This window comes from Microcaecilia unicolor, chromosome 3 (assembly GCF_901765095.1).
Source record: "Microcaecilia unicolor chromosome 3, aMicUni1.1, whole genome shotgun sequence".
In the NCBI taxonomy this organism is placed as follows: domain Eukaryota; kingdom Metazoa; phylum Chordata; class Amphibia; order Gymnophiona; family Siphonopidae; genus Microcaecilia; species Microcaecilia unicolor.
Genome location: NC_044033.1, coordinates 631,769 through 651,260, shown reverse-complemented (window position 1 = coordinate 651,260; position 19,492 = coordinate 631,769). Strand labels below are relative to the sequence as shown.

General features: G+C 44.1%; 1 protein-coding gene across 1 annotated transcript in view; it reads left to right on the top strand.

The window, feature by feature from the left end:
* The window catches only part of PEX6 (peroxisomal biogenesis factor 6), a 314,233-nt gene that overhangs the window by 195,284 nt on the left and 99,457 nt on the right, over window positions 1–19,492 (top strand). The window contains exon 11 of the mRNA XM_030195683.1: window positions 10,011–10,087. Coding sequence (XP_030051543.1) covers window positions 10,011–10,087 — 77 coding nt within the window. The remainder of the gene's footprint in view (window positions 1–10,010; window positions 10,088–19,492) is intronic.

Below are 19,492 nucleotides of genomic sequence, written 5' to 3'. Positions count from 1 at the left end.
ACGCTGGGACAGACCAAATGTCCATCAAGCCCAGCATCTTGTTTCCAACAGTGGCCAATCCAGGTCACAAATACCTGGCAAGATCCCAAAAAAGCTCAATACATAGTAACATAGTAGATGACGGCAGAAAAAGACCTGCATGGGCCATCCAGTCTGCCCAAGACAAACTCATTTGTGTATACCTTACCTTGAATTTGTACCTGTCCTTTTCAGGGCACAGACTGTATAAGTCTGCCCAGCAGTATTTCCCGCCTCCCAACCACCAGTCCCGCCTCCCATCATCGGCTCTGGTACAGACCGTATAAGTCTGCCCTCCCCTATCCTTGCCTCCCAACCACCAACCCCTCTTCCCCCCCACCTGCTCTGCCACCCAATTTCAGCTAAGCTTCTGAGGATCCATTCCTTATGCACAGGATTCCTTTTATGCATATCCCACGCATGTTTGAACTCCGTTACCGTTTTCATCTCCACCACCTCCCGCGGGAGGGCATTCCAAACGTCCACCACCCTCTCCGTGAAAAAATACTTCCTGACATCTTTCCTGAGTCTGTCCCCCTTCAATCTCATTTCATGTCCTCTCGTTCTACCGCCTTCCCATCTCCGGAAAAGATTTGTTTGCGGATTAATACCTTTCAAATATTTGAACGTCTGTATCATATCACCCCTGTTCCTCCTTTCCTCCAGGGTATACATGTTCAGGTTAGCAAGTCTCTCTTCATACGTCTTGGAACGCAAATCCCATACCATCCTCGTAGCTTTTCTTTGCACCGCTTCCATTTTTTTAACATCCTTCGCAAGATACGGCCTCCAAAACTGAACACAATACTCCAGGTGGGGCCTCACCAACGTCTTATACAGGGGCATTAAAACCTCCTTTCTTCTGCTGGTCACTCCTCTCTCTATACAGCCTAGCATGCTGCTTGTCCCAGAAATAATAAAAAAATATAGCAAAAAATGGCAACCCTCCACCACTTAATAATTTGAACCATACACAACAAACTGTCGGTGGAGCAGCTCACACTTATTTATGCTTTAATAAGGGGATGTGGAGTGGAGGAGTGGCCTAGTGGTTAGGGTGGTGGACTTTGGTCCTGGGGAACTGAGTTGGATTCCCACTTCAGGCACAGGCAGCTCCTTGTGACTCTGGGCAAGTCACTTAACCCTCCATTGCCCCATGTAAGCCGCATTGAGCCTGCCATGAGTGGGAAAGCGCAGGGTACAAATGTAACAAAAATAAATAAAATAAATACTGTCACACAGGTACTTCTGTTTTGTGCTTCCTTAAAGCCCCGATAGTGCTGTCAACCACTTCAAAATAAGTGTTCTACAATAAATTAATCCATGTTTCAACTGTGCTTATATAACAAATAATTCTTCTTTGGTTTATATCAATTTTTTGTAAAGTTTTGTGCACTGTTGTTTGTAGCTTATATACAGAGCTTAAACTCGTGCAGAAACAATGTTTAAACTTGTCAAGCAGGATCAATGTTTTGACTTATCTGGCTGAAAAACCCCCTGCTGCTTTATTATCTGTAGCTCATGCTGTGGATTCAGCTGTCCTGCATTACTTAGATCTCACTTGTCAGCATTCCATTAAACAGCCAGTGAATGTCTTGTCCCGACAGGAACCTGTTTCACGGTGCCTCGCTTTGTCAAGGAAACTTGCATATACCTATATAAACACAAAAAGAATGCTCTTAGCTGTATAATGCTGTCTGTAATATCAAAACAGAGTTTCAAACAAAGCAGAAGATCTCACTTCACCAGCGACGTGCAGACAAAGAGTCAGAAAAAAATGGCGCCAGCATTATTTTAAAGTTTGTAGCACCTCCCTCTTTGGGATGACATCATCATCAGCTGGAAACCTTTACAGAGACATCTAAAGAAAACAGTTCCAGTGGAGATACGTATTTAACCCATTTGGTTCTATAGTACCAAGACGGTAAATCCACTGGGTTTCTCTTTGCAACAGTAATCTGTCAATGTTCCCACCACGGGCATTTGGTATAATACTGTCAATAACCCTACATCTCAGAGATTCCATGGAGTGTTGATTGTTAACACAATGTTGTACAGGCGGAGCCCCTATGTTACGGCCGGCTAAACGTGATCTATGCTCGATCATCCTCGCTTTGAGAGACCTATTCGATTTCCCGATATAAACCTTCTGACAGGGACAAATGATGTAGTAAATGACATGAGGTGTATGGCAGGTCGTTTGATGTTTAACCTGATAAGTTTGACCGTTATGTGTAAAAGAAGCAGCTTCAATAGTCAAATCACATGTCTTACAGCCAGTCTTCCACATTTTGAATGACCTGCCTTAATCATACATGGAGCTCCAACTGCATTTGAAAGATCAGCCGGACACTTATTTTGAGTTGGTTGACAGCACTATCGGTGGTTGGGGGTAGTCGATGATTATAACTGAGTCACTAAAGCTGAGGCTTTAAGGAAGCACAAAAAAGAAGTGCCTGTGTGACAGTATGAGACATCCCCTTATTAAAGCATAAATAAGTGTGAGCTGCTCCACTGACAGTTGTGTATGTCCCAGAAATAAGCAGTGGATTTTCCCCAAGTCAATTTAATAATGGTCTATGGACTTTTCCTTTAGGAAGCCATCCAGACCCTTTTAAAACTCCACTAAGCTTAACCGCCTTTACCACATTCTCTGGCAACGAATTCCAGACTTCAATTACACATTGTGTGAAGAAATATTTTCTCTGATTCGTATTAAATGTACTACTTTGTAGCTTCATCGCATGCCCCCTAGTCATAGTATTTTTGGAAAGAGTAAACAAACGATTCACATCTACCCATTCCACTTCACTCATTATTTTATAGACACCTATCATATCTCCCCTCAACCGTATTTTCTCCAAGCTGAGGAGCCCTAGACGCTTTAGCCTTTCCTCATAGCGAAGTCATCCCATCCCCTTTATCATTTTCGTCACCCTTCTCTGTACCTTGTCTAATTGCACTGTATCTTTTTTGAGATGCCGTCACCAGAATTGAACACAATATTTGAGGTGTGGCCACACCATGGAGCGATACAAAGGCATTATAACCTCACTTTTGTTTTCCTATCCTTTCCTAATAATACCTAACATTCTATTTGCTTTCTTAGTCGCTGCAACACAGTGAGCAGAAGGTTTCAACGTTTTATCAACAACGATGCCGAGATCCCTTTCTTGGTCCGTGACTTCTAACGTAGAACCTTGCATTATGTAGCTATAGTTCGGGTTCCTCTTTCCCACATCACTTTGCACTTGCTCACATTAAACGCCATCTGCCATTTAGACACCCAGTCTCCCAGTCTTGTAAGGTCCTCTTCTAATTTTTCACAATCCTCTTGCGATTTAACCACTTTGAATAACTTTGTCAGCAAATGTAATTACCTTACTAGTTACTCCCATCTCTAGACCATTTATAAATATGTTAAGAAAACAGCGGTCCCAGCACAGACCCCTGGGAAACCCCACTATCTACCCTTCTCCATTGAGAATACTGTCCATTTAACCCTATCCTCGAACCAGTTTTTAATCCACAATAGGGCATTACCTCCTATTCCATGACTCTCCAATTTCTTCTGGAGTCTTTCATGAGGTACTTTGTCATATGTCTTTTGAAAATCCAGATACACAATATCTACTGGTTCGCGTTTATCCACATGTTCACCTCTTCAAAAAAAATGTAATAGATTGGTGAGGCAAGATCACTAAATCCATGTTGGCTTTGTCTCATTCCAGGCTTTTGAATATGCTCTGTAATTTTGTTCTTTACAATAGTCTCTACCATTTTGCCTGGCACCGATATCAGGCTCATCTGTCTATAATTTCCCGAATCCCCTCTAGGACCTTTTTTAAATATCAGCGTTACATGGGCTACCCTCCAATCTTCTGGTACCACACTTGATTTTAAAGATAAATTACATATCGCTAACGATAGTTCAACCAGTTCATTTTTCAGTTCTATCAGTACTCTTCAATTTGTCATCCTCTACATCCTCTAGTTCATAGAGATTTCATTGTTTTTCCAACTTGTCACCTTCTACTACTACTACTATTTAGCATTTCTATAGCGCTACAAGGCGTACGCAGCGCTGCACAAACATAGAAGAAAGACAGTCCCTGCTCAAAGAGCTTACAATCTAATAGACAAAAATATATATATAAAGTAAGCAAATCAAATCAATTAATGTGAACGGGAAGGAAGAGAGGAGGGTAGGTGGAGGCGAGTGGTTACAAGTGGTTACGAGTCAAAAGCAATGTTAAAGAGGTGGGCTTTCAGTCTAGTTTTAAAGGTGGCCAAGGATGGGGCAAGACGTAGGGGCTCAGGAAGTTTATTCCAGGCGTAGGGTGCAGCGAGACAGAAGGCGCGAAGTCTGGAGTTGGCAGTAGTGGAGAAGGGAACAGATAAGAAGGATTTATCCATGGAGCGGAGTGCACTGGAAGGGGTGTAGGGAAGGATGAGTGTGGAGAGATACTGGGGAGCAGCAGAGTGAGTACCATTTCTGTCACCGGTATCACTTCCAAAACTTCCTCAATGAAGACCAAAGCAAAGAATTCATTTAATCTCTCCGCTATGGCTTTGTTTTCCCTGATTGCCCCTTTTACCCCTCAGTCATCTAGCGGTCCAACCAATTCTTTTGACGGCTTCTTGCTTTTAATATACCTAAAATAATTTTTACTATGTGTTTTTGCCTCCTGTGCAATCTTTTTTTTCAAAGTCCCTCTTTGCCTTTCTTATCAGCACTTTGCATTTGACTTGACATTGCTTATGCTGTTTCTTATTATTTTCAGTCTGTTCCTTCTTCCATTTTCTGAAGGATTTTCTTTTAGCTCTAATAGCTTCCTTCACCTCACTATTTAACCACGCCGGCTGTCATTTGGTCTTCCGTCCTCCTTTTTTTAATACGCAGAATATATTTGGCCTGGGCTTCCAGGATGGTTTTTTTGAACAGCATCCATGACTGATGTAAATTTTTTTTTTAATGAATTATTTTATTAAGAATGCCACAGTATACAAACATGACAAGCCAATTACATATATCTTCAACCAGTATCTACTCCTTATTCCCTTTCCCTCCCTCCCTCCCTCAGTCCAGTGGTGTTAGCTCTTGATCTTGAAATTGTTCATACAATGACCATATGTTTGTAAAAGTTCTCATGGTGCCTTTCCTCTTGGCTGTCAGTTTTGACATCTGATAGAGAGAGTCTATTTTTTGAGTTATCACTTGCAATGCTGGTGTTTCTGCTCGTTTCCAGGCTCGTGCAAGTGCTATCTTAGCCGCTACAAAGTATTGAGTAGCCAATCTGTGCTGCCCACTAGAGATTGATCGGGGCCGGAAATGGAGAAGGCAGTGTTCTGCCCTTTTCGGGTATGATTGTTGCAGCACCTTATTTACCAATTTCACCACTTCCTCCCAAAATATTTCCACTTTCGTACATTCCCACCAAATATGGTAAAATGTGCCCTGAAGGCCACATTTTTGCCAGCATTGCCCCGAGGTTCCCAGATATATCTTTTGCAATCTGTCTGGGGTATAATACCACCAGTGTAATAATTTATGCCCATTTTCATTTATGGATTGTGCTGGAGATGCTGTAAGTATTTCTAGGTGCTCATCCATGTTGTTCTAGGATGGGTGGTTTGAAGCTCTTTCTCCCACCTCTTATGGTAGGCGGCTTGAGGGTCGGTCCTACCCAATAGTGCGAGATATATCCGGGATATGCTACCTCTGCCCCCTCCCTTGCGCATTGCTAGTTCTAGGGTTGTTTCTTCTAAGTCTAGCTCATCTTGTGCACGTCTTTTAATAAAGCTGCTTAAACAGCAGTAATAGACCAGGTCTGTCTCCATCAGTCCATATTCTTCCTGAAGTTCACTAAAGCTAATCGCTTTCCCCTCTGACCATACTTGCCCTAGTGTGTGTAAGCCTGCTGTGGCCCAGGTATCAAATATCTTTTCTGATCCCCCTAGCGGGAAGCCCTCCGCCCATCTTATTGCTGTTCTTCAGAAGTATTTTCTTTCCGGGAACATGCGCCTTCTAATCTGTAGCCATGTTTGGAGTAGGTGTTTTAGGCTGACAGGTAATCTTTGTAATATATGTGTCAGCTCTCCCCCTGGTATCCATAGAATATCCTCTATCGCATACCTGCCTATCCATGCTCTCTCCCAGTGCATCCATTTCTTTGCTGCCCCAGGGGACCCACTGTGCTCCTTCCATCCACATCTGCCCCCCTCTCTCTGCTCCTTCCATCCACATATGCCCCCCCTCTCTCTGCTTCTTCCATCCACATCTGCCCCCCCTGCCCTTTCCATCTACCATTTGCCCTCTCTCTGCCCCTTCCATCTACCATTTGCCCTCTCTCTGCCCCCTCTTTTCGGCCCCCAGTTTCAGCCCCAGCCCTTTTCTACCACCAGTCCCGAGCTTCAGTCCCAGCCACTTCTCCCTGTCCCCCCCTTTTTAGCCCCCAGTCCCCACACCAGTCCCCAGTTTCAGCCCCAGCCCTTTTCTCCCACCTGTGCCGAGCTTCAGCCCCAGCCACTTCTCCCTGTCCCCCCCCCCCCCTTTTTAGCCCTCAGTCCCCAGCTTTAGCCCCAGCCCTTTTCTCCCACCAGTGCAGAGCTTCAGCCCCAGCCACTTCTCCCTGTCCCCTTTTCAGCCCCCAGTTTCAGCCCCAGCCCCTTTTCAGCCCTCAGTTCCAGTACTGGCCCCCTTATCCCACCTACCCTCCTTTTCAACCCCCAGTTCCAATCCCCTTCATCCATATGCTTTTCAGCCCCAGAACCATTCTCCCACTGTTGCCAGGCATAGCCCCATTCTCCCTCCTGCCCCCTTCTCAGACCCCAGTTCCAGCCCCCTTCTCCCATCTGAGCCCCCCTCCCCGACCCAGTCCCCACCTGACCACCAGCTGCATCGCCAGACGACTCTCTTCTCATGCCACCTGTCACCTGACCCAGCCTTTAAAAACAAAATCTCTGAAGTGGCGGCGCAGCGCCTCGAGTCTGTTCTGCGTGTAAAGGAAGAAAAATTGCTTCGTCAGCCGGCCTTCCCTCACTGTGTCCTGCCCTCTGATATAACTTCCTATTTCTGCGAGGGCGGGACACAGTGTGGGAAGGCTGGCCGACAAGGCGATTTTTCTTCCTTTACACGCAGAGCAGACGCGAGGCACCGCACCGCCGCTTTAGAGATTTTTTTTTTATGGCTGGGTCAGGTGCCGGGTGACAGGAGAAGAGGGTTGTCTGGCGACGGCGCTGGTAGGCAGGTGGGGACCGGGGCGTCAGCGGAGCACCCCCCCACCCGCTGACACCCGGGGCGGACCGCCCCCACCACCCCACACTTGGCACGCCACTGGAAGAGGATAATGTGCATCCTTTACAGCATTGTCGTAACCTCTCTACTGGGATTCCCTAAAATGTCCTGCTTCAGTAGTATCCTTAGAGGATACTGCCCACTGAACTATGCGCTCCTGGGCAACTATCGTCTCTTCCCGGTTCTAGTTTAAAAGCTGCTGTATCTTCTTTTTAAAAGCGCCAGCAGCCTGGTTCCGTCCCAGTTAAGGTGAGCCCATCCTTTTAGAACATTCTCCCCATTTCCCAGAATGTCACCCAGTTCCTAACAAATTTAAACTCCTCTTCCCTGCATCATCGTCTCACCTACGCATTGAGACTGCCTTTTGGGTCCTGCATGTGCAGCGGGGATCACTTCTGAAAATGCTACCCTGGAGGATCTGGACAACTTTCTACCCAACAGGCAGATGATCAAAAGCCCCGCACTGTTCCAAACAGCACTCCCACCCTCCCACCCAGCGAGCGATGGGGGGGGGGGGGGAGCCTGGAGGTCCAGCGGACCTCCAGCCCACCCCAACTCCCCCCCCCCCCCCAGCATTGTCTGACTAATCCCTGGTGGTCCAGCGTAAAGGACAACCCCCTCTCGGCCCCCCTACCTTAGTTGGAGGAGGGACGCAGCCTGCCTCCCTCCACTTCCTTGTGTTGACGCCGCCGCAAAATGGCGGCGCCCAGCCCCATTCAGTGCATCCTAGGATGTGCCGTCTCTTACATGGTATGTAGCCCTGCCCAGCCCCCCCCAACTCCCCCCCCCCCCCCGTCGCTTGCTGGGTGGGAGGGGGCTTGGCCGGCGTCCACTAGACCACCAGGGACCAATTTCTTGGGGTTTTGGGGGGGGGGGCTGTAGACCCACCAGATCTCCAGCCCTCCCTGAACATAGGGGTGGGATCGTCGGGGGGGGGGGGGGACCGGAAGTCCACTGGACCTCCAGCCCCCTGTTGGCAGGTTTGCTTTGGGGTGGAACAGGGGCCTGCCAGCATGCAACTGCATGCTGGACAGGGCTCACCATTCCTCACCAATGATCTGCAAGTCCTAACGCCAGCTCGGAGCTGGCGTAGGGTTTGCCGTGGCCAGCGACCCAAATTTTGGCGCACTGGTTGCTGATCATTGGCGAATGCGCTGAGCCCTGTTTAGCATGCATTAGTATGCTACTTGCGCAAAGAGCCCTTGAGCGCATTGTTTCACGCGCTCAAGGGCTCTAATCATGGGGCGGTAGCAAATGCTGGTGCTAGTATGGTGCTAACAGCCTCTAGCCCTGGTGTTTGCTTTTGATGATGAGGGTACTAGAGCCTAAATTTGGCTTCCAGAACCTCCCTCCCACATTTTCCTATGTCATTGGTACCTACGTGTATCAAGACTGCCGACTCCTCCCCAGCATTATCTAAGATGCTGTCTAGGTGACGTGTGATGTCTGCCACATTTGCACCAGGTAGGCAGGTGACCAGGTTATCCTCACATCCACCAGCCACTCAGCTATCTACATGCCTAATGATCGAATCACCAACTACAACAGCTGTCCTAACCTTTCCCGCCTGGGTGGAAGTTCTTGGAGACACCCCCTCGGTTCAAGCAGATAGTGCATCCCCTGGTGGGCAGATCCTGGCTACAGGAGTACTTCCTACTTTACTAGAGTGATGCTCTCCTTCTAGGAGACCTCCCTCCAAGGCAGCACAGAGGCTGCTAGGCTGGATGTGAGACTTCTCTACAACGTCCCTGTAGATCTCCTCTATGAAGCTCTATGATTTTCTCTGTTACCTTTTGATATGAAAGGTAGATTGGAAATGGGTCTATAATTGTTAATGGAGGAATGATCTGCTTTGGCAATCTTAATTCCAGGATGCACCATAGTCTGCTTCCAGGGAGCAGGGAAGTATCCAGATAACAAACGAATTATCATCAAAGATGGGAAGGCGGTAGAACGAAAGGGCATGAAATGAGATTGAAGGGGGGCAGACTCAAGAAGAATGTCAGGAAGTATTTTTTCACGGAGAGGGTGGTGGATGCTTGGAATGCCCTCCCGCGGGAGGTGGTGGAGATGAAAACGGTAACAGAATTCAAACACACGTGGGATAAACATAAAGGAATCCTGTGCAGAAGGAAGGGATCCTCAGGAGCTTAGCCTAGAATGGGTGACAGAGCTGGTGGTTGGGAGGCGGGGCTAGTGCTGGGCAGACTTATACGGCCTGTGCCGGGGCTGGTGTTTGGGAGGCGGGACTAGTGCTGGGCAGCCTTATACGGTCTGTGCCGGGGCTGGTGGTTGGGCGGCGGGGATAGTGCTGGGCAGACTTATACGGTCTGTGCCAGAGCTGGTGGTGGGAGGCGGGGATAGGGCTGGCCAGACTTATACGGTCTGTGCCCTGAAGAGGACAGTACAAATAAAAAAGTAGCACATATGAATTTATCTTCTTGGGCAGACTGGATGGACCATGCAGGTCTTTTTCTGCCGTCATCTACTATGTTACTATGTTACTATCAAATGGGAGAAGGGGATGATATACTGTTGTAATCTGATTGTTGTAATATGCTTTTCAATTAAGCTATGCTTGTTTAAAATGGAATAAAAATATGAAAGTAAATAATTTCAAAGATAGGACTGAATCTATTCCTTTATGCCTTTTGAGGGTACAGATGTTAAGTATCTATATTTTCTGCCTTTACAGGGCTTTGTCTTGGGAGATCTTTCTGCTTTGCTGTCTTACAGTGGTCGAGCTGCCTGTACTCGTGTCCAAAATGCCTGGTAAGAATTTTATAAAATCTTTAGCAATTTTCGCTTTCTCATATTTCAAATTTAGAGTAAGGACTGTTTGTTTTTTTATACCTCCCTTCTGCAGATTTCCTGATATATCCGAATATAGGGCTTAATTTATATACAAAAAGGAAGTGGAACTGGGGGCAGGATGGGTCCTGGCCAGAAGTGGGGGGGGGGGGGGGGGGGGGGGGGGGGGCAGGGCTGGACGTGAGCTTTCCCATACACGGTACTTTATTTGTGAATTAAAAGGAAGCTGGTATGTTCATGTACTTGCAAACTTCATGTATTTAATCTTTAAAATGTTAATAAGGAATATCACCCACAGTAGTACAAATTTACAACCTTATCAGCAAAATCTTGAACTAATCTGGGTTTTTTTTGAACGTTTACACATTTGATACCGTTGTGTTGTCCTCAGAAATTTTTGGCAGCTGGGTGGCATGAAGAAGTACTGCCCTGCAATGGCAAAAAAAAGCAAAAGTTTAACCCCCCGGCCCCCCTTCCCCGCGAACAACAGGTAGGATATTTATCCTTCGAAGTCACCAAACAAAAATATATGCTGATTCTCATGTCATTGAGCAACAGCAACATAAATCTCTGCACTATCAGGCACACTATGAAATACAAAACCTGAAATAAATTCCAACTCACCATACATGTAGCAAACCTAACATACAACAGTAGCACTAATTCCTAAGATTCAAATAGCAGCAAGTACAACCCTACCTATGAATTATTACACTGGGCCATAGAACCACCAATACACCTATTTCTGGTCAACTAGAACAAGCGGGATTTCTATAAATATCTACACAAACTACATGAAAATAACACACCGCACCTCGGTCACGAGCAAAACACAGTGAAAAACAGACCCTCATCAAATAAAGATCACAAATTAGAAATAGAAATATGAAGACAAAAATTGAACTGGTAACCCCAAGAAGTCAAATCTCAGCTCTCTACACTGGAAAAATAAAAACACATTAATTTTCTCTTGTGTTGAACACAATACAAAGATATCTGTGATGTATATTTCCCAAAACTAACATATCCAGTTCATAAATTCAAAATAAAAACACTTTTTTCCAACCTTTGTTGTCTGGGCATTTTATTTTTCCAATCACGTTGGACCCAGTGAGTTTCTCTTCTGTTTTCTTGTCTGTTTTCTGCCAACTTTCTCTATTTGTTCTTTCTCCTCGCTCTTCCTTTCTTCTTTTATTCTGTCACATATCTCTCTTACATTTATTTATCTTTCTCTTTTAGCCCTTTTCGCCTTTCTGTCCATTCAGATTTCACCCTCTTTCTCACCCTCCATTTCTCCAGCTTCTTCTTTTTACTTTTCATATATCTTATCAACTCTCAGTCCCTAACTCTTCCATTTCCGATCTCCTTCCCATTTTCCTATTCCCTTCTGTCACCCCACCCCCCATTACCACATTTTTGCCCTCTATACTCCCCACTCTTTTCACCCATCTCGTCAACCCCTAATCGCATCTCCTGCATGTTCATCATTTCCCCACCCACCTTTATAGCTCAGCAGCGCATCTCTCTCTGTCTCCTTCTCTCCGTCCCCATACCTTTATAGCCAAACATTTTCTGATCAGCGACTTGCTGTACTTTTGCTTTAGTTCCCTTCACACGAAGGAAGAGACCTAATTGCTTGTTACAGAATATATGTTTTATGAAATAGCTATTGTAAATTGGCTTTATCTCCCCTCCTCTATCCCTTTCTTCTCCTTCCCCTCATAGTTGGCATCTCCCAATCCCATTTTCTCCTCTCCCCCAATAGTCAGCATCTCCCACTCTTTCCTGCTGTCTCTTCCTTCCCCTTGCCCTCTCCTTCCTGTCCAGCATTTCTACACCCCCCCCCCCCCCCCCCACAACCAGTGGTCCAGTATTTCTTCTCCTCTCCTCCCCCCCCCCCCCCCCCCCCCCACCAACCACTGGTCCAGCCTTTACTGCTTCTTTAACTCCCACCCACCATTGATCCAGCTTTTACTCCTTCTTTACCGCCCCACCCACCGACTAACCAACCAGTGGTCCAGCTTTGTTCCTTCTTCCTTCCCACCCACCCACCAACCACTGGTCCAGCTTTTCTCCTTTTCCTTCCCCTATAGCCAACCCCTCCCCCCCACCATTGGTCCAGCTTTTCTCCTCCCCCCACCATCAGTCCTGCATTTCTTCTGTGTCCCCCTCCCCTGGCAATCAGTCTTCTCTTCTTTTGTTCCTTCTATAATGGCAATGGCATCCCTCCCTCCCTTCCAACCCTTTACCTTTTCAAAGCTGTGTTCTTGCTTTACAGGCTGCTGGCAGTGAGCAACAATTCACAACACGCTGCTCATGCTGATATCAGAGCCGCCTTCTGATCTTCCTTTCTTTTTTGGAAACAGGAAATTACATCAGACAGAAGGCTCCGATGTCAGGATAAGCAGCTCATTGTGAATCGCTGCTTGTTGCTTGCAACCTCTAAAAAGAGAAGACAGCTTTGAAAAGGTTTGGAGGGTGGGGGAGAGAGATGCCATTGGGCATTAGAGAGCAAAAGGGTGAGAAGACCGACTGTGCGTATAGTGTTGTGGGGGAGGGGGGGGGAATTATAACAAAGTATTTCAGGGTACAAATTATAAATAGTGCAGTTTGTAAGAATATAAATTCTAAAGCATAACTCATTCTAAGCAGCCTTAAAAATAATAAGATTCTGTCATTATTATCTGTTGAAAAATCTGTACTGTGATACTTGTTCTGAATAAGATTTTATTACAGTATGCGTTTGACAAAGAATTCCAAGCTTTTGGGGTGTGTCCTGAAGATTCCCACTTCCTAGTCTTAACCAAGCACTGATAATCATGACGGGCACACTGTTACACTGTGTTGGCACCTCACAGGCATCTTGATGGCATATAATGTAATGATTTATTTTTAACAAAAAACACCTCCGATTGTTAATACTTAATCTGAAATGTGTTTGATAATGGGGAATTGCTGTAATTCCTTTAGCACTTAATGACATATTTTCTCATTTTTATACCTGGAAATTACCTGTTCTGTATTTTGAGCACACTGTAATCAAATTCTTTTTTTTTCTGTGCCCACAAATAAAACATGAAGAGCTGTCTTTAAGCAACGAATTAAGATTAAAACACAGGCTACATAGCCGAGTCAAAAGGGGAATACTAACCCTATCTGAAAGTCATGAAATCTTAGTTAAGAGGCTATTTTTGGTGTTTTAGGGCTTGAACTTAGTTTATTGCTTCTCAGCCAGATTACAACCGCTTGCCAGCATTAGCTCAGTTGTACAACCTACTTTGGTCCCCATGTACTAAAGAGCAAAATGGCTAGAAATGTGTAGCACACCTTAATACAAAAAACAAAATGCAACAGGTGAAGTGGTGTAGGGGTAGCATTGTATGTTTAAAGAGGGTCTTAAATCAAATTGAAAATTCTGCAGGAAACAAAACACATCATGGAATCCATATGGATTGAAATTCCATGAGTTTAAGGGGATGAACAGACGGTTGTAGAAATGTTACCAGAAATTAGGGAGGCTAACAAACAAAACACAATAATGGTGATTTCAATTACCCCCTGATATTGACTAGGCAAATGTAACAGGGCATGCTAGGGAGGTAAAATTCCTTGACAAAATCAAGGACTGCTTTATGGAGCAGCTGGTACAAGAGCCAACAAGAGAAGGAAAAATTTTAGACTTAGTCCTTAGTGGAGCACATGATCTGGTGAAGGAGATAATGGTGCTGCGGCTGCTTGATAACAGTGATCATAATATGATCAGATTTGATATTGGCTTTGGAGTAAGTACACACAGGAAATCCAATAGGTTCAAAAAGGAGACTATGATAAAATGAGAACGGTGGAAAAAAATTTATATCAGGCATGGATGCTGTTCATAAATACCATCCTAGAAGCCCAGGCCAAATATATTCGATGTATTAAAAAAGGAGGAAGGAAGTCCAAACAGCCAGCATGGTTAAAAAGTGAGGTGAAGGAAGCTATTAGAGCTAAAAGAAAATCCTTCAGAAAATGGAAGAAGGAACCAACTGAAAATAATAAGAAACAGCATAAGGAATGTCATGTCAAATGCAAAGCACTGATAAGGAAGGCAAAGAAGGACTCTAAAAATAAAGATTGCATTGGAGGCAAAAACACTTAGTAAAAAAAATTTTTAGGTATATTAAAAGCAAGAAGCCAGCAAAAGAATCAGTTGGACCGCTAGATGACCAAGGAGTAAAAGGGGCAATAAGGAAAGACAAAGTCATAGCAGAGAAATTAAATGAATTCTTTGCTTCAATCTTCACCGAGGAAGAGTTATTTATTTATTTATATTTGTACCCCGCGCTTTTCCACTCATGGCAGGCTCAAATGCTAGAAATGGTATTCAAAGCTGACGAGTGGGCAGGGGGGCAGCAAGGCGGCGGGAGAGCGGCGAGGCAGTGGGGGGGGGACGGCGGTGGGGTGGCAGACTAAAATGTGCCCCCCCACCTCTGGCTGTGGCCCCCTCCCACCGGAAGGTCTGCCAATGCCCCTGCAGTGGCCCACTGCTAAACATCTCAAAGGACATCAGGAAGGGACATAGATACATAGTAAATGACGGCAGATAAAGACTTGAACGGTCCATCCAGTCTGCCCAACAAAATAAACTCATTTTATATAGTGTGTGTTACTTTATACCCGAGTGTGATTTGTCCTTGCCTTTCTCAGGGCACAGACCATAGATGTCTGCCCAGTACTGTTCTTGTACTAAGTTCTGAAGCTAACATCGAAGCCCCTTAAAATTTACACTCCAGCCCATCCCTATCTATTCAGTCACGATCAGGGCGTAGACCATAGAAGTCTGCCCAGCTCCCATTTTGTTTTCAATTACTGGCGTTGCCACCCAATCTCCGCTAAGATTCCACGGAACCATTCCTTCTAAGCAGGATTCCTTTGTGTTTATCCCACGCATGTTTGAATTCCATTACCGTTTTCATCTCCACCATCTCCCGCGGGAGGACATTCCACATATCCACCACCCTCTCTGTGAAAAAATACTTCCTGACATTAGTCCTGAGTCTGCCCCCTTCAACCTCAATTCATGTCCTCTATTTCTACTGCTTTCCCATCTCTGGAAAAGGTTCGTTTGTGGATTAATACCTTTCACCAATCACTATTTATCTTGATTCTAACTCCAGAATATATTTAAAGAGAGGAAAAAAGACTTCAGATGCTCAATTAACCAGACTATCTATATTGTAGCCGGTATTGTGCTGCTCAGTGTTTACTTTGAAAATTAATTTTCTTTATGTAAACTACCTGGCATGAGTCTTCAAAAAACCTCTCAGAATTCTATGTTATTTATTTTAATTTCAACAATTTTTTTGCACTTATCTTTTGCGTTTTGGACTGAACCTACCATAGACCTACCAACCAGAAACTCAATCAGATCATCACGCTCTTATTTAAGTCTCCGCCACCCTAGCTGCAGAGGACTCAAATACAAATCAGTTCATGGATCCAGCTTCTCATATATAAGTACACAACTCTGGAATGCACTCCCAAAGGCCGTGAAAACTACGTACAACCACCTCAACTTCTGGAAATCACTGAAGACTTACCCGTTCAAAAAGGCATATCCTTATTTAAATTTGTTTATTGATTTTAAACATCCTAACTAGAAGTTACTTGCTATTGAAATACAGCCATTGTTCAAAATAAATTGTAATTAAATAATAAACATAGGAAATAACAAAATAATATTGCTTTCATCCTTTCACATAAACTAATTGCTTTCTTAGACCTCATCATAAGTGGAGGCGGTAGGAATTAGAGAAGATTAAACTAAGTGGCAACTAAAAACAAAAATAACATGGTGGCGTAATTTTCCCACATATATATTATTCTATTTTAACTGTTTCGAATCAAGAAATGATTTTAAATGTTCTGGTGCATAAAAGGTATACTTAACCTGGCCCAATTTAACTATACATTTACATGGAAACGCTAGAAAGAAGGTCCCTCCTATATCAGATGTTTGTGATTTCAGTGCCAGGAAAGCCTTCCTTCTACGTTGGGTTGATTTTGTGACGTTGGGAAAAATCTGAACCTTAACTCCACCGAAACATGTTTTAAAATTTTTAAAGTACAGTTTCATTATATTATTTAAATCTTGTTCAAAAATTAGTGAAACAATCAAAGTGGATCTTGGTGAGTTTTCATCCAGTGTTTGTTCTAGAATCGCCGAAATGTTGTTTAAATCCAATTTACCTTCTTGAGGTTCTTGTCTTTCCCCCGCCTCGCCTTTGGGATTAGGAATATAATATAACTTGTTTATAGGCGGAATTGCATCCTGTGGAATTTTTAGTACTTCGATTAAATATATTTTAAACATGTCATAAGAATTAACCTCAGGGAGGTTAGGGAAATTTAACAGGCGTAAATTTAACCTTCTATTGAAATTTTCGATCTGTTCAATTTTTTTCCGAATGTCAGTATTGTCTTTAATTACCATTGTTTTAAAGTCTTGAAGAGAATCTACATTTTTTTGTATTTTTTGCATTTTTTCGGCGATTTCTTCGTTAATTAAGTCCACTTTAACATTTAATTCTTGAAATTTGGTATTGAAGGCTCTAACCTCTCTCGAAGTCTGTTGAAGCGTAGCATCCATTCATTCCGTTTTTTCCAAATCATTTCAAGATTAATCACCGGTTCTTTCTTAGAGGCAGCTGCCTCTACTCCTGGCGTCTTTCGCGGTGCTACCTGACCCTCACTGGAAGCAGCAGTCAAAACACTTCTGGTAGATTGATGCTGTCCATCCAGGCATGCCGTCGACGCCGGGCACGGGGGATTCAGCATTGATGGAGGTGAGAGAGACACTTCCTCTCCCGGCAGGATCGCTGCTTCCCCGGATAATCCCGCAATGGGATCCACATCTCGTCCAGCATGGGAAATAGGCGCGAAAAAGCGCTCGAGCCCTGAATGACACGACGAGGGCGTCGAGGTAGGTGGGGGAACTATTCTTGTTGTCCCCTTCCGTTTGGTATGGGGCATTTTGAAAGAGAGAAATTACTAATTCCAGACAGGACCTCAGAGCTATCTCTTAATGCAACCTGCTACGCCGCCATCTTGGTTCCGCCCCCTCAAAAAGGCATATCCTAAGGACCCAACTTAATTACCTGAATCCAGCAATTCAAAGAAATCCAATTTGTTATGAACTTAATGAACTTTATATAACTTCCCTTGCTATGTTTCTCTAATGTGTCTGTGCATATCTATTTCATTTAAAATAACATCACTCTATATTTGTTTCCTCACCGGAGGAGGCTTTCGCCCCACGGCGCTATGTAAGCCACATTGAGCCTGCAAATACGTGGGAAAATGTGGGGTACAAATGTAACAAAATAAAAATAAAATAAAACTCTATAAACCTCTATAAACCTGTAGGATGTAATGGGGCAATTTGACAAATTGAAGAGTAGCAAATCTCCTGGACCAGATGGTATTCATCCCCGAGTACTGATAGAATTGAAAAATGAACTTGCGGAACTATTGTAATTTATTTTTAAAATCGAGCGTGGTATCGGAAGATTGGAGGGTGGCCAATGCAACACGATTTTTAAAAAGGTTCCAGAGGAGATCCGGGAAATTATAGACTGGTGAGCCTGATGTTGGTGACTGGCAAAACGGTAGAGACTATTGTAAAGGACAAAATTACTGAGCATATTCAAAAGCATGGGACAAAGCCAACGTGGATTTAGTGAATGGAAATCTTGCCTCACCAATCTATTAAATTTCTTTGAAGGGGTGAGCAAACGTGAATAAAGGTGAACCGGTTGATATTGTGTATCTGGATTTTCAAAGGGTGTTTGACAAAGTACCTCTTAAAAGATAGAAAACAGAGAGTAGGGTTAAATGGTCAGTATTCTACTACTACTACTATTTACTACTGTTTAACATTTCTAGAGCGCTACCAGGGTTACGCAGTGCTGTACAAAGACAAAGAAGGACAGTCCCTGCTCAAAGGAGCTTACAATCTAAAGGACAGGAAGGACAAGAGGACAAGGAGTGCAGACAATCAAATTGGAACAGACTAGATTTCTTGGGTAGAGGTACAATGGTTAGGTTTCAAAAGCGACATTGAAGAGGTGGGCTTTGAGTAGGGATTTGAAGATGGATAGGGAGGGAGCTTGGCGTATGGGCTCGGGGAGTTTATTCCAGGCATAGGGTAGATAGTGGGATTCCCCAAGGGTTTGTGCTGGGACTGCTAGTGAGGTAATTAAATTTTCTGATGACACAAAGTTATTCAAAGTTGTTAAATCGCTAAAGGATTGTAAAAAATTACAAGAGGACCTTACGAGAGTGGGAGACTGGGTGTCTAAATGGCAGATGACGTTTAACGTGAGCAAGTGCAAAATGATGCATGTGGGAAAGAGGAACCTGAATTATAGCTGCGTCATGCAAGGTTCTACTTTAGGAGTCACCAACCAGGAAAGGGATCTGGGTGTTGTCGTTGGTGATACGTTGAAACCTTCTGCTCTGTGTGCGGCGACGGCTAAGAAAGCAAATAGAATGTTAGGTATTATTAGGAGAGGAATAGAAAACAAAAATGAGGACGTTATAATGCCTTTGTATCTCTCCGTGGTGCCAGCACACTTCGAATATTGTGTTCAATTCTGGTCGCTGCATCTCAAAAAAGATATAGTGGAATTAGAAAAGGTGCAGAGAAGGGTGACAAAAATGATAAAGGTATGGGAAGATTTCCCTATGATGAAAGGCTGAAGCGACTAGGTCTCTTCAGCTTGGAGAAAATACTACTGAGGGGAGATATGATAGAGGTCTATAAATAATGAGTGGAGTGGAACGGGTAGACATGAATCGCTGGTTTACTCTTTCCAAAAATACTAGGACTTGGGGGCACACGATGAAGCTACAAAGTAGTAATTTTAAAACAAATCGGAGAAAATGTTTCTTCACGCAGCGTGTAATTAAACTCTTGAATTCGTTGCCAGAGAATGTAGTAGAAGCAGTTAGCTTAGTGGGATTTTAAAATGGTTTGGATGGCTTATGTTCAATTCTGGTCGCCGCATCTCAAGAAAGATATAGTAGAACTGGAAAAGGTGCAGCAAAGGGTGACGAAAATGATAGCAGGGATGGGACGACTTCCCTATGAAGAAAGACTAAGGAGGCTAGGGCTCTTCAGCTTGGAGAAGAGATGGCTGAGGGGAGACATGATAGAGGTATACAAAATAATGAGTGGAGTGGAACAGGTGGATGTGAAGCGTCTGTTCACGCTTTCCAAAAATACTAGGACTAGGGGGCATGCGATGAAATTACAGTGTAGTAATTTAAAACAAGAGAAAATGTTTCTTCACCCAATGCATAATTAAACTCTGGAATTCGTTG